The 16,691-nt window shown below is 32.3% G+C and overlaps 1 protein-coding gene across 3 annotated transcripts in view; it reads left to right on the forward strand.

The window, feature by feature from the left end:
• Positions 1–562: 562 nt before the first annotated feature.
• LOC128887831 (sphingosine kinase 1-like) overlaps positions 563–16,691 on the forward strand; it is a 34,935-nt gene continuing 18,806 nt past the window's right edge. For 2 of the 3 annotated variants that reach the window (XM_054144205.1, XM_054144206.1), the window contains exon 1: positions 563–1,647. In XM_054144205.1, coding sequence (XP_054000180.1) covers positions 1,092–1,647 — 556 coding nt within the window. In that variant the 5' untranslated portion in view covers positions 563–1,091. The remainder of the gene's footprint in view (positions 1,648–16,691) is intronic. The other variant, XM_054144204.1, reaches the window with a different exon arrangement.

The raw sequence follows: 16,691 nt of genomic DNA on the forward strand, positions 1-16,691 counted from the left end.
AGTGAGTTACTTTCAGATTCTTTTCCGCATAAAATTGTATAAATACAATATAAATTGAATTGTGACAAATAATAAAATTTAGCTCTATATGAAATTGTATATATTTGTATGATCTAAATTATGGTATGTAAATTATGTATACTATTTCATTATTATGTCATTATTATTAATGTTTCTATCGTTTTATATATAAATAAAAAGGAAATAAAGTTCAAATCTGTACATAATTATAATTCCTAGAGTGCCGCGAAATTCAAACAAAGAGGAGTCTGTTCTCCCTCCACACATAAATTTGCTATAGGATAGTACCACTGGAACCGCTCATCTTGCATCTCTCTCGGACCGACTTCTCTCTCGCAGTTCACACTCCAGTTAGGATAGAGCTCTATGGATTGGTGATAAAGAGCTTCTTTTGAAGTACATTTGATTTTCGCAAGATGGCGTTGGGGGTTTCACCAACGCAGCGATTGAAACGAGCTTGTGTAGTTTTTCTGTGGCTCATAGCCCTCTAGCGACGAAATTGGCAAATATTGGCGCATAGTAATTGGTCCTTCAGGTTTTATCCAGACAGTATATGCTGTGGATTTCAGTGCTTCGAAGCAGTTCAATGCACGAATGCGCGTAAGTACGAGAGTAGTTGAGATAATAGTGAGATAATCTTTTTCACTTGCAATTTGAAACAGTACGTTCTCTTGATTACGGATGTTCGGTTCAGAAATATCGTAAACAGTGTAACACGAGGAGAATACAGTCGTCGTTCAGTCGGAAAACACTTCAACCAGACGTTATAAGTGCGTTGCCCGAGAAATGCACGTGCTTCGATAAATTTACAATGGGACAAACCGAATCGACCAAGTAGATTACAAAAAAAATGCTCAACAAAACAAACGAACGTGCAAGTAGAAATTGATCTATTGGATAATCAGCGTCGGCTCTCTTTTTTAAATGGAATCATTCGAAACAACATCCCGGAAAATCGAGACAAAGGAGCCTGTCATCGAAAAGAGATGTCGGTGCATCGTGTGCCTTAAATATTACGATAATGGCCTGGCCATGGTTCAAATATCGGTGTGATTCACGTTTCTTATTGAATGAAAGACGGTCATCAGCGTGTCATGGAGGACGGTGGTCAAGTGCATTCTAGCACTCTTCTTGAGGAAACCTTTTATGTCACGTCCAAGAAAAACACCTACTACAAGGTGAGACTAACGGAGAAGGGTCTCAGTCTGGAGAAAGACAATAATGGTGCGACGAAGGTCGAAACGATCGTTCTAAACGACATAATTGGATGCAGATGTATGCGTTCGAAACGTAAAAACGCGGGAAGCTGTGTCTGTGGGCCAGGCTCCTCGAGATCGCAGGTCAAACTCGTCGAATCCGTTGATGCTTTTCCGTGCTATGACGAGTCCGACACCTCGGCCTATCTTTATATTTACGCTTACACATTGAAAAAGGTCCGCATGAAAGGCGTGAAGAGACGGGAAAGAATGACGATCACTCTACGGTTTCGCAGCTTCGACAAGTACGAGGATAATCTACGTGAGGCTAGCAGGTGGCGATTAGCCATCAAATGTCTAATTGCTGGCGTGCCCGTTCCGAAAAGCTTCATGAGTCCCACTCACGAGAACCTTGAATCGTTGATCAATGGTAAGTTGAAGTTTTTCGTGTTACTACGAGACTCGCATAATAATTTATCAAAGTGCTCGACAATCGCCGTCGTTTTGTTGACCAGATACCGAGCGCAGATAAATTTGATGACAGTGTTAAATAATCGATGCTCTCGGTGTTATGGAATAGTAACACGCGACGCCGGAGGTGAATGTAATATCGTTCCTAAGGCTGGTCAAACCTCTCCGGTAACACCGTTACGTGTATTCCCGGCTTAACGTAGATAGGACGAATTTTATTCGAATAATAGATAACAAAACCTCTTTTAAGCTGCCAGGACCAAATCAGCAGAATCATATCGGACTTAGTGGAATATTTACTACTTATTTTGTACTAATTTGTACCATCAACAATAATTTTGTACCTCGTACCGTATTCGAAAAAATCGTGACGCTGCTAGCTTAATATTAAGCTAGTGGCTGAAAATGTTAAAAAATAATATAAATGAAAAAATCAAAACGAATACATGTAGTACTGAATTTGTATTAATTTGTACCACTAAAAGAAATTTTGTACCTCGTACCGAAAAAATTTGTATTCGAAAAAATCGTGACGCTGCTAGCTTAATATTAAGCTAGTGGCTGAAAACGTTAAAAATTAATATAAATGGAAAAATCAAAGCGGATACATTTAGTACTGAATTTGTACTAATTTGTACCACCAAAAGAAATTTTATACCTGTTACCGTTTTTCAGAAAATCGTAATATTAATATTAAGCTAGCAGCGCCACGATTTTTTCGTAAACGGTACGAGATACAAAATTTCTTTTGGTGGTACAAATTAGTACAAATTCAGCACTAATTTTTATTAATTTTGACGTGTGGTCCAGCTGGCTTAATATTAAGCTAGCAGCGCCACGATTTTTTCGAAAACGGCACGAGATACAAAATTATTGTTGGCGATACAAATTAGTACAAAATAAGTACTAAATATTCCACTAAGTCCGATATGATTCTGCTGATTTAGTCCTTAACGAATATGGTATACATTACTTTTCCTACTGACAACTTTATCATTTCATATATTTTGATTCTCAAATTAAGTAACGAATACAAAAGTATATATTTTTTTTTTAATTTCAGTTCCATGTTTATGAAAATGTTATAAAGAAATTTTTCTAAGAAATTTAAAAAAATATTAATATTATGCGTAAAAATTAATTCTATGCCTCTGTATGCGATTATTTATAACTTTAGTTTAAACAGATATATTTAGTCGTCATTTTTGCGTATTAATGTACCAATATGATCTCTGTTACAATGTATGTATCTATACACAACATAAATCTCAACTTGATGGTCAATACAATACCAATGTTCATATACATATACGTTGTAATGGTCATCAGGTTAGAACTTAAGTTATGTAATGTACATGTATAGATTTATTGTAATGAAGACCAGGAGAACCTAGAAGATTGGACATTCAAAAAATAATAACAAAATGATGATTCAATATTTACGTTATAGATGAATGAATATAAACCCACAGAGTTAATTTCTACACATAATTTCTAATAGATATAAAAGTTTATTTCAATTCGTTATTATCGTGTACATTTTCGTTTGATTTTTCCTCATTAAAAAACGACAAACAATTACGTTACAAGCTAGCACACGTAACCTTGAATTAGATATTCTTTTGTACGTGTTTCAACATAACGAATTGCCAATAATTAAAATTATCAAACACAAATATTCGTCGAAAAGTACATATCGTCATGAATTTTCAAATCGGAAATTTCTAAGACTTTACTTCAAAAAGAAAAAAAAAACAAATAGAAAGAATTAGCTGATATTTTTTCGTTAGGCACTCGTATTTTATTTTACGTTGAAATAAATCAATTCATTTAAATAACTGTTTGAGTTATACGGATTTTGTTTTTTCTTCGGTTTACGCGAATTTTATACCGGCATTTACATTTTGGCCACACGATTGCATTGCTATCTACCTTAAAATGTAAATACGAAGGGCAAAGTTTATTAGAATGTGAAATACTTTCTATTAGATACCTTGCATATGCAGGCCAGGTGCCAACATATCTTTGCCCGAATAGATTTATATAAGTGTCTACAGTACATTTGTATTTGTACAGTACAACAAGTGTCTTTTATGCATAATATTTTCCTTTTACATTGAATGCCAATAGTCGAATACTTAGAACGAAGTTGTATAATAATACTAGACAGAAGTTTAAAAAAGCCATGTGTCATGTTCGTATATGATGATTATTGCACATTGACTGACTTTAGATTCTAACTGCCCATTTTTTATTATTTTTCCGCGTGACTTCAATTAATATTAGTTTATTGGCATATTTTTCCTTGTAATAATATTCAATGTCATTCGTGATCGTTAAATATTTATGGATATATATATAATATATATATTAATTATTTGATGGCAACGTAAATCAAAATTGAATCAGCATTTGCTCGAATGGAGCTCTTTTTCCGATTGAGTTCTTTTTATTAGCGCATTTTTTCCATCGTAACGTCCACGTTTGAAGCAAACAGAAAAATCATTATTCACCGGTAGCAGAATATCTGTGAAATTTATGCGCATCCGTTTCCTGTTTCGGTCATTTCGATCGCTATTTCTCCTCTCTATTTCTCCTCTCTATTTGTGAAATATTTGACGATAAATTTTCACCGAGTACTTCTTATTTCCTATTACGCATTGTTCGAAAGCATTCTCTTCCTCATTTCCGAATTATCATTTTGCAAAGTTGGTGCCAAGGAAAGTTCGGCAATTGATGCACACTGAGAAATTTGAATTTTTGTAGAAATAAAGTTCGTAGGGACCTAATCACAATGCCCTTTTCCATTTTGGTCTAAAAGTCGTTTTAAGGGTGGAAACACCCCTTCGGAATTATTCTGGTTATTCATATCTTCGCTAATATCTCTAAAACCATAAGAGATATTAAAGAAATGTATTTGACAACAGTTTTATGTCTCATCGAGATATTCGAGATTAACAATATTTCGTGTACTTTATGAACGAAAATCAGACTCGATTGAAACAACAAACTTAAAATGAATATAAAAACAAACACGATCAACGGAATATCTTTATTTGATATTTCACAACTTATTGACCTTAGTGTTTGTAATTACCTTTTCACTCGTTATAATATCCGCTTCCTTTGTTTAATACGTCAGGGAAAAATTACGAAATGAATCAACCTTTCAATATCTTTTGTTTGGAACGATTAATTGACAATATTACAACCGTTACGTACTTTTTCATTGTTATCGCTATACAGGCATGAATTTATTTTAAAAAAACAATCCAAACATTCACAATTGAATGGCTGTTTTTTATGCTGATTCAATGAAAACTTAATCGCGATTGAGAAATGCTAAACAGTTGTCTTTTAATACTGAGCACTTAAACATGTTTACACAAAATTTCAAATATAGATTCAGTAACACTGTTCTTACTGTTTCACCATATATTTCAAATAATTTTTAAAGAAGAATGTACATCAAAAAATTATTTTATTCTTACAATAAATATTAAGAATTCTGGATAATGCAACAAAACGTAAGAAATAATTTTAGAACATAATATTGGATTCAAGTAATCAGCATATCAAATACATTTATTATTTAATTCAAGAAAAATATAAATTTTGGTCTTTGTTAATGTTGAAATTCTAGAAAAAAAGATAAAATGAAATCATTGTACACCTTGGTGTCCATCCGTCGCCTCCGCCTTCTCTTTCGGCTATAGTTATTCGGTGAAGTGTTGTTTTGAATAATTAGAATTTCGTAGTAATTACACCAGTACTTTTTGTACCCTATTATCGCAGTAATTCTACATATTGTTTCTTGGTGCATGGCATATTCCTTTTAAATTGCATAACATGGTCAAACGAATCGTATAATCACGCCTGTGTTGCAGCTCATTATGAACAATCATTTTCCTATAGTTTCCAGAAATGAATATCGATTCTAGAGAAGAACTTAACAATCATCGCAATTACAATAATCTTTAAATTTTAGATACGATTCTCATCGTATTTATTCATTTCTATCAATTTTATTTCATCATTATTAATTCATCTACTCCATTTTGAATATTTCCAGTTGACAACTTTAATAAAATTCATGAATTAATTTCGTGTTTTTAATCCTTCACAGACAAGATTATTGGAAAATTAATAAATTCTTTGATAGTAAGAACAAAATATTTTTTATTTAACTGGATTTCGGTTACTTACAATTAGTGCTAGCCATTGTCGACCAATAACACAAAATAACTGGAAAACAAAAATTATTGGTAGGATATGGAATACGGTATAGAAAATAAAATCTTTTTCTTGAACAATTTCTTTATACAAGTTTATTCTTCATTATACGATTCGTTGTCATTGTTTTACCAATTATTTTTATGTAATATGTTACGGTTCGATAATACTTGCTGAATAAAAAAATGTTCTGGTCGTACTATCAGATAAACAGAGAATTTTCCCCGCGAATCATGCTGGCTAAATGTAGATTTACGAGAGGGGCTTATTAGACCTGTCTTAGGATGTTCATTATACGGCACTTCAAAGGCAACCGATTCCAAGATTTCGTTGCATCGGTGCCAAATGTTTGCCCCTTTAATAACGTCGACAACCTGTAGAGTAGCGAGAATTATGTGGTTTACAAATAGTTTCGATTGTCGTTGAAAGAGTTGCAAAATGATGTCTCCCGTCTCGTATTTCCATTGTTTATTATCGAATTAAATATCCATCGATAAGGTAGCGATTATCATTAATTGGTTCTAACAAGTTTTCAATGTTTGTAATTTTCTCAGTTGTTCAATCTTTGAAACTACCCATGCTTCTATCCAGGAATTATATAATTAGAGACAATAAAATATTTTCTAGGAAAAATGCATGATTAATTTTATGCAATAAATCGAGTTAGTTCCGGCACATTTTTTCAACTGATGTTACAACCAATAGTAGTATTAATAAGATATTGGTCATAAAATCGAGAGTTATAGAAGCAACATTAATGCTCGTTAGGGACAGGTATTGTAATAAATTTATCATAATAAAGGATAACATATTCATTTGTATTTATATGCGTAAACTGTTCCGTAATTTTCCATTTACGTAACGCTGCATGTAACCAATGGCAGATTATCATACGCGCAGCGCTGAGGTTGGACTCTAGAAACCCTAAATCAACAAGCGATTGTTATTTACATTTTAATGTACCAGTTCACATCAAGGAATATTAATATTATTATTTATATTATTTAGCAGGAATTACGGTATCAGAGTCCTAACAATGTAAAACAAGAATGTTCAATTTACATATCTAAGTTGAATTTTAATAATATTTCAGCTGAAAATTGATCGAACCTTTACATAAACGTTTACTGACCGAACCTAAGAGGTATGTCGTTTTTTGTAGCTGTAACATTTTTACTATAAAAAGGAACTCTGGAAAGGAAAAAGGAACTGTTACCATTAAAACCACTCATTTTATTCAACCATTTCTTTTTTTATTTAACTCTTAACTTTCAAAAGATATTGTAATGTGTTTCAAATAAAAATTACACTGTTTCTAGAGGGTAATTAGTAAGAAACAATATTTTAAAAGAACTTTTTATCAGAATTTGTACTTATAAAAATTGTTTTGAAAATATACTACATCGAAGAGTTTTATATAGTGCATCTCTCATTACATCTCAGATTTTGGTATGCATATTATCAATGGCAAGGTGTCATCACGAAAGAGAGTAGAACAGAGTCTATTAATAACTTATTATCTTTTTAGATTGAATTATGCTAGACCATTTTCGAAAACGTAGTACATTTGCATACGGCCGTGTAAACTTTAATGAGATGGCTGTAAGCAATCACTCGAAGACATAAAGTCCAAGATTTTTTATTCTTATCAATGTAAAAACGATTAAAGACTTTCCTCGAGGATTACATGACACATTTAACTTTTTTTATCATCTGTAGACGTGATTCTATTCTAAATGACATTATTTAGTAAAATTAACCGGCAACAGGTGAATTAATTTCATGAAAAAGTACCCACTACACCTGAATACTAGCACAAGGAGGTGTAATTTACAACAAATATTATTTATTCTTACAATAGTATTCTAAGCATCTAATTTAACCAAAGGCTTCCATTTAAGTAATGAGTTGCACACATTGAATAAAAGATTCGGTCAATCAAAATCAATACAGACAACTTAATTGTGAATTAATTCAGATAAAAATTTCATACATTGAATTGATACATTGATACATTGATACATTGATTCGTACATTTGTTGAGGAACGAGAAGGAGGTCTTTTTAAAAAATAGAAAACTTCTCCTAGACCATCTACTAAAAACAACTCAACCAGACATTAATTAATAATAAGGTCTCACATAAATTGAACGAATCTGCATTTAAGCACGATAAATTACTCGAAGCTATGTATAATACACGCGTTAAATAATGTATGATAGAATAGATACGTTCAACGAGAAATAAGCATGTCTTTTCGTGGCTGTATTAGGAGGTGTAAGCGACGCATGCTAATGGAAATATTCATTGACACGCAGACTTCGACCGAATGAATAAAAAAGGTTAAACGGCATTGCGAACTATGTATTTAATTGTCATTTTCTGTGTAAGAGACCGACCACTTGACATCTGGCACGGCCAATTCCCAGCGTTAACGTGTTGAACAATCTTTTAGTAGACGGTTCACGAATCCAAGCGATACCAGTTTATCATTTAATCTTGCGTGATAGGTATTGGGTTACAACGTGTGAAATATATGCTAACCGATACGACAATCGCGTGTTATGGATGAAGATATCACTTGGTGGATGGGAATAAACATAGCCATCTCGTGAGAAACGTACAAGCCGAAGATGGTGATGTCCTTGAGCGTGGGATTCACTCATGATTCAAGGTTGCCGTGGTGTAATTTATTTTGGACGATACACTTTCACAGTTTAGTCCAATGACTTCTAAACTTTTTTGAGGGGACCTCTCACGAATAAATTAAGAGCCCTTTTATTGACTTGTGCAGCTATGAAATAACATTATTTTAGATAATAATTATTTTAAATGATTACGAAACTGTTCTTTACAATGATGTCAAGTGAATATTTTTTCATTTGAAAGCGGTGATGATGAAACAGCAAACAATCCGATTTTTGTTATTCAAATTCAAGTAGAAACTAGATGGTTATTGTTGCTCGCTTAATTCATATAGCTATTCATGTTTATTTTGTGTGCGACCCTTTACGGGCCACACAAGGAACTTCCCGATTTCCGATTACAGCGCCATCTATCGCGAATAAAAAAAAAAATGTTTGAACCTAGTGTTTCGAAAAGGTCTCATAGCCAGCTTTCACAGTGCATGATAAAAAATGAGGTGTTCCGTTAGAAAAATCATGTTGACCTTGACGCGACTTTGGCAGGTCCTTTGAAGGTCAAACGGACACGATCGTTCAATAGAATTTTTAAAACCCTAAAACATTTCTCTAAACCATTTTTCTCACAAATCTTCCATTTTGGAAATATTTGACTGTTTACGTACTTTTGGAGCACCCTGTGTGTATATATACATGTGTTATACATATGTATACAAATGTAATAATAGTAATATATGTGTATATATATTATTTCTGTTTAGTTATTCACTCATAAATTTATATTCTCCGATCTAGTTTGCATTATTGAGTTAAGTTTTCTTAAAAAAACTAAAAAAGTACTGGACCGAATTAGAACAAAATCTAATCAGCTCTAAGTTAGATTGATACACATCGATTGCATCATCGATCATCTTTATCTCGCTATTAGTTTTTTAAAAAACGTTAACGAAAAATTTGTTTACATTCGTACATACATACGCGCGCGAACAATTTGTTAAACATAGGCTAAAATGACTCCAATGACCTTGAAACACGGAGATCTGCTAAAAAATCGATTTTTCATTTTAGGGACAGATACAATAACTTCCCTATAAATCGGGAAGTTAATAAATGTATTGACATCTTTTAAGTTTCTTTTTTAAATACATTGATTAGAATTTTACAGCTGTACACACTACATCAGTTTCAGACCTGGGCGAGTTTTAATTTAAATGAAAATAAGAAATGTCTATCTGAAGTAATTTATCAATTACAGTTATTTGAAAATAAAAACATCTGTTCGTTTGAAATAATAGTTACTTGGAATAACGAATTATTTAAGTATTTTTTATTTATTTCAACCGTAAATAAATATTGAAACACGACAAAGAGTATATCAGAGTGTGTTTCAGTCACGAGTGTTAAGTCACCTAACTAAACCTTGAAGGTTACCAAACTTGTCCGTCGTTGTGTAAACACGATTAAGATGACAGAAACTGCATCTGAGGGTTGATTGGTTAAGGTAACTCGAAGTTTACTCAAAAGATGAGATCTGCATACAGTTCTCCGCAGTGGAAGTTGTTTCAACAAGAAAATGTTGATAACATTTACCCTGAAGCTCGTCATAGTTACTGATGGAGAAATTTTGTTTGGAGTGATAGATGACGAGAACGACTCTATATTGATTTATTTCTAACGTTTATTCAATTAAAGAATTATTTAGACAAGCCTTTATTCGTTCAATGAAAATTAAACAATGAAACTGATTCATTTAATTTTATATTCTAGATTGCAATTTTTATTGAGCAAATAACGAGTGAAAAATTATTTATCTTCCATTTGTCATTCGAAATTTGTATTTGGATAAGAATGTTGCCCATCTCTACTTGTAAACTACGTTTCATAATTACACAAACAGAAATTACTGTCCAAACCCTGTTGAAACGAAATGAAAATTTTTGAAGAAGAAAAAGAGGAAATTAAATATTCGATTATTATATTTTGTATATTCGATATACAAAAATTATTAAATAGGATCATAAGTTTGCTGAGTATAATAACTGTAACTGACTTCGATGTATCTTTAACGGATTAGTGTCAGCGCGTACAGTTTCACGTAACGCGTATGCGACTGAATTCGATACATGTATCTCTAATTAGCCAGCGCATGCAGTTTCCGGTAGAGCAATGGCGGGTAATTTCCATGCACTTCTAATAGATTAGCCAGCGTGTGCAGTTTCAGGTAAAATGGACAGGTTTTTTCTTCAACTTATCCAACATGTTTCTTGACCGTCTTTTAACCAGATAGCGTGATGAAACACGTGTATCCTATAATAGTGTATCTATAACTCTAAGAAATCTGCCAATGAAAGCTTCATTTGGTAACAAAAATGGAATTTTTTTAAGAAATTTCGACTATTTTTATGTCTATCAGGATGAGTTATTTAAATTTTGTACCTAAAATATTTTGCTTTTAATGATACAAGAGGAAAATTTTTTGTTTGAAAGGAGACATACTACGATCAAATTCAAATATTGTACATATTTGTACAATTTTATTAAACTAAAATTTAGGAAACGAAGGCATTTAGTTCTCAATTCCTTTTTTAGAAACAAAATTTACACGACTTAAAGTGTCGAAAATTTCAAGGCTATTGGTGTTCCATTAAGTGGGATAGGGTTTTTTTAACCGACTTCGAAAGGAGGAGGTTACTAAATTCGTCATGTATATTTTTTTTTTTTTCATTATTATAATATGTATAATGTGTTGACCTTCGGATGATCACCTAAGTTGTTATTCTCAGATGCACGAGCGGCACCACTTTAAAGTTACGAACCCGGGCGTACCAAATACAAGACTCTCTACAGCGTTCTAGAAAAAATTTACTAAGTTTGTCACAAAATTATAATTTTCATTTCTAATTGTACTTGAATACTAATTAAGGGGGTATCAGCAAAAAGCTGTTTTCGTGATTTTTTTTAGGATGGAAAAAAATAATTAATTCTATCGAAATTTTTATCCTATTTTCATACATATCTGAGTAGTGTGTACAAATATTTTCAACAAGAAATATTCAAATTGAGTCGACTGTGACGCACATTTGTAGGACACCTCACAATTAAAACCTATCGGCGGGAAAGATGCAGGTCGTGATTTTCGTTTGATACAAAAAGACCAAAAGAAATTTTCATTTTCACACATTTTTCTTCTACGTGAACTAAGAAAAACCCGCAAAAATGGTGATATGTGAAATTACTGCAAGTTTGAAACAAAGGACGAGTTCTTTGGGTGAAAAAAATCACTTTAACTTGATAAAAAAGTTGTTAAACATTTTTTTTTGTATGAATTTTCTTAATTCACATAGAAGAAAAATGTATGAAAATAAAAATTTCTTTTGGTTGTTTTGTGTCAAACCAAAATTACGACCTGCATCTTTCCCGCCAATAGGAGATTTTAATTGCGTGGTGCTCTACAAATGTGCTTCGCAGTCGATTCAATTTGAATATTTCTTGTTGAAAAAATTTGTACAGACTACTCAGATATGTATGAAAATAGGATAAAAAGTTCGATAGAATTAATTATTTTTTCCATCCTAAAAAAAACCACGAAAACAGCTTTTTTTAAGTGGGATAGGTGTTTTTTCATTATTATAGTATGCATAATGTGTTGACCTTCGGATGACCACCTGAGTTGTTATTCTCAGATACGCGAGCGGCACCACTTTGAAGTTACGAACACTTTGAAGTTCTAGAAAAAATGTACTAATTTTGTCACGAATTCCGAGCACCAGAGTGTTTCAATCCAAATAAAATTATAATTCTCATTTCTAATTGTACTTGAATACTAACCAATTAATACGTACGCATTATACTTGCTCTAAGATATTAATACATCCCTAAATAAAAGTGTACGGACCTTATCGCGATGAAAATAGCAAGCATAACATAACTTGACCACGACCTGACCGATTTATGGAAATATTAAAATTGATGCGGTAATCGTCGATCATTGTTGCAAACTGTCCTCGTAACGGACGTTTATATCCGCACGGTGGTTGCATATCTGAATGGCGCGGGACAGATTCCCATCGTTGAATGAAAATTTTATTTACGACCTTATTATCGATATCGATGCGAATCGAATGACGTATCCGCGAACGAACGTAAGCCACGAGACGGAAGAACAATTGGGTCGCGAACGTCGCGTCTCAGCGTCGCCCGAAAGTGTTTCGACATTTTTCTCAAGCAACGACGACATGGCCACCGGCCAAATTAATCCGGAATGGCCTACATAAAATTGCTGATTACATCTTGTTACATATCCTCCACCGCAATGGTTTCTGTGGGCTTGATAATGGTAACTTTCTAATTAGACGGTTCCGTATTCCAGTGAAATTTTATTAATTATTCGTTCGTGCTCTTTTTATTCAATGAATAACGATTACATGTATCTATTTGAGGATTAAAGCTACCCGTTTTATTTGTTGAATAACGGTTAGATGTGTTTATTTGATGAATAAACATACGCTTTTTATTCGATGAATAACGAATAGATATATTTATTCGATGAAAACTTTATTTTCTGCTTCGAATATGATGTTCACCTTCATCTACATACATGTATTCGAATTTCACGCGAACCCTTTGAAGAACGTGAAGTATCTTTTATTTTTTTATATAAATAATCATCGTATCTAAACGAATAACAGATAAATTTCTATTCCCGAAATAAACAAAAACTCGGCCTAGTAACATCCAATTGCGTCTATTTAAATTAAAATTACGTTTAAACAATTGTTTTGTGAAGTAGTAATCATCTTAAGATACACGTTTAAGCAATCTGCATAAATAGAAATAGTATGCATTAATATATCTATTAATCATTGTTTTTTTTTTTTTTTTATGATCGAGTAAGGTCTCTCTCTGTCTTTCAGCTCTGAGACTTCAACTTCCAGTTTTATTTGATCTTTTTACTAGTTACGTTTGTCGACGCATAACCGCTGCCTTTACGTAAATCTAACCGGTCTGTTCAAATTGTTCACTTGAATACAGTTTTGCTCGAAAGTCGTGTATGCCTTTTCCTGGTTGCATTCCGTTTAACCCATTTCCTCGAAGTTTCTCTCGTTGATCTAGTCGACGTTTGCACGGACCAGGAAATTGATCTGCCGTTGTAAAGATTGGAAATGAAAGTAAAATTTTTTCAAATCGACGATTCGTTTCATTTTGTTATGTAATCGTTCGACGCAAACACGGATAAGACATCTTGTTCGAGCGTTGAAGCGAAATTATGAATCAGCGATCGACGTTTCATACGTTCTCGATATCAAGGGAAGTCTTACTCAGGCGTCTCGTTATTGTTTGTTTCATCGATGCAGTTTTAGTTTTATGTTTTATTTACGCGGTACGGGGGAAACTGATTACATTATCGTTGATAAACATCAACGATTGCTATCAACGTTGGTTGCCGTCGTGAATCAACAAATAACTTGTTTATTTTTATTTAACGTTGTGAGTTACCTTGAGAACAATCAACTTAAAAAAAAATTGGTTATGGAACGAGATAAATGGAGATATTTGCATTTTTAATTATTGGATTTCAATTTTCATGAATAGTTATTTAGGTTTTAGTGAAAATAAATAAGGCGGATCATAGATTGCGTGTTTGTAAGTTTACAATTTCATTATCCTCAAGATTCTTTATTTGAACTATTTTGAGAATATTGATGAATTATAACTATATGAACATGTGATTAATTTAGTTTTTGTTTGATGAATGTTATATCATTAGAATAGCAAACATTATTAATATAATTTGACTATTGTATTCTATCTTAATAATATAACAAAATCATAAATCATGTTCATCATGTTCAATAATATAACAAAATCATAAATCAAATAATATATGTTATAATAAATTCTGTCATTAAAACTCAAAGTAATGTACAGACGGTAAATTCAACCGTGAAAAACCGGCAACACTGTAAACATACTTGTTACCTTGTGGAACAATAGACCATAGATAAACAACGTTCAGTTGCAAACAATTAGTATCTGCAAAGCAATAGAGCGAAACGCATGTGGGAATCCCATCGTTGTAATAGCGTTATTGAAAGTGTAAATGAGTATTCGTCATATTTATAAGTGGAAATGAGTATTTTTCAAAGCCATTAAAAAGAATAAAGTTGGACTGCTTTTAATCCGTTTATTAATCAATAAAGATTCCAATCTGAGTTATAAAACGAAATTTCACACTAAATGAACAACAAGTGTTTATTCGGTAAAGCAGTTGTTCAGATAAATTAAATTGTTAAATTTCAATATTTACTCAACAAGCAATGAAATGAAAGTTATTTAAAATTAGGTTTACATACATTAAGTTAAAGGTCCTTAGGTTAGCATGGTCATGTTGAATATAAATTTATTTTTGTGTAATTATATGTCTTCTAATTAATTCTACTAAATCGACCTCATCCATGAAAGCATTACTTCAATGACACAAATCTGATAAGAAATCTCTGTAAACCCAGTGTTAATTTTTAATGCTTCGATATTTTTATCTATGTACGATTTCGGGCCATCTCTGTATTAAACAAGCCGTACGTAAAAGAATTTACCGTAATTCATTACGCAAACAGATGATCACTGCACGCGAACATTCCAGCACGCAATGTTTTGCGGTATAATTCGTCAGGCCTCAAGAACGGTCGTTATCGTGTTTATATTGGTCATTTGTTGACAGAAATATGAAAATAATAAGATAAGAAAAGTTCGAAGACAAAACAATTCTGCCTGGTTTACGGAAGTAACCAATTTTACGATGCCAAGTTAAAGCGTGAGCAAAAATATAACTGCGAATTCAGAAACTGGTAAATGGAAGTGGAATAAAAATGCGAATTCAGAAACTGGTAAATGGAAGTGGAATAAAAATATTTTATCTATTTAAAGGGATGTTCTTTTTTTTTTTTTGGATCAAGAAATAGAGTTTACTGTTGTCGATATTCTTGTTGCTTAAGGACTTATTAGGCAGGAAATATTAGGCGTAGAAATGAATTCTGTTCCTTTATATTCAATCATTTATTACTCTAGTTTAAATAGAAATATTTAGTTGTCATTTTGTTATTATATATTAAATCACTAATCTTCTAGGTTCTCGACTTGGTCTTCATTACAATTAATCAATACATATATTGCATAACGTAAGTCTTAACCTGATGACCATTACAACGTATACATATATTGTATATATAATAACAAAAATATTCAAAGTATAATACAATATATTATAATATAATTATGAATATGAAGTATACATATATATTTTATAATTATTATTTACGAAGTTTAATGGTCATATATTTTTGCTTATTATACAAGTTTACTCGAGAATGATAACAATTGTAACAGAATAGCAATAACCAAATTTGATAGCTACTATGGTTCGTATAGATCCACTGCAATGGCCATTAGGTCGGGGACTTAGAAGGTTCGTAACTTTAATATATAAAAACGACAAGCAAGCATATCTGTTTAAACTAGAGTTACATATAAATTATTGAATACAGCAGCACAAAATTAATTTTTACACCCAATACATTGAAAGAAACAACAATCGAACTCGAAATAACTCGCGAAACATGATAATTCAATTTAAAGAGACAGATTATATCGATTGACGTCAGAAAAAGGAAAATAAATTTGAAATCGATTAAATTTTCTTCGCAATGTCGATTAAATTTATATTGGGTTGTCTGGAAAGTTCATGCCTATTTTTAAGAAAAATTCAAAGGCATATTTGAATTTTAATGTGTATTTATTGAATTATATATGTGTACCATTTTGTTCCACAATCTTTCCACCTGTTAAGGAATGTACACATGTTATTTGTTTTCAGCCATTACGATATATTTAGCCCTGTACCGCCTACTAAAACTCGGCATGGACTTTCCAGACAGCCTAATACATAATTGAGTCTACTAATGCTAGATGATAGCACCAATATGGAATAAGCTAGTGATAGCGATTGGGTGGACGACGAAGAGCACTCGCCTCATTAATCACAGAATTCCCAACGCGTCTTAACGCGTTAATTTTCACGGAACGAATGACAACATTGACAACCCTTCGATACGCCACTGGGTGGTTTAGGT

Source organism: Hylaeus anthracinus, unplaced genomic scaffold, assembly GCF_026225885.1.
Source record: "Hylaeus anthracinus isolate JK02 unplaced genomic scaffold, UHH_iyHylAnth1.0_haploid 11989, whole genome shotgun sequence".
In the NCBI taxonomy this organism is placed as follows: domain Eukaryota; kingdom Metazoa; phylum Arthropoda; class Insecta; order Hymenoptera; family Colletidae; genus Hylaeus; species Hylaeus anthracinus.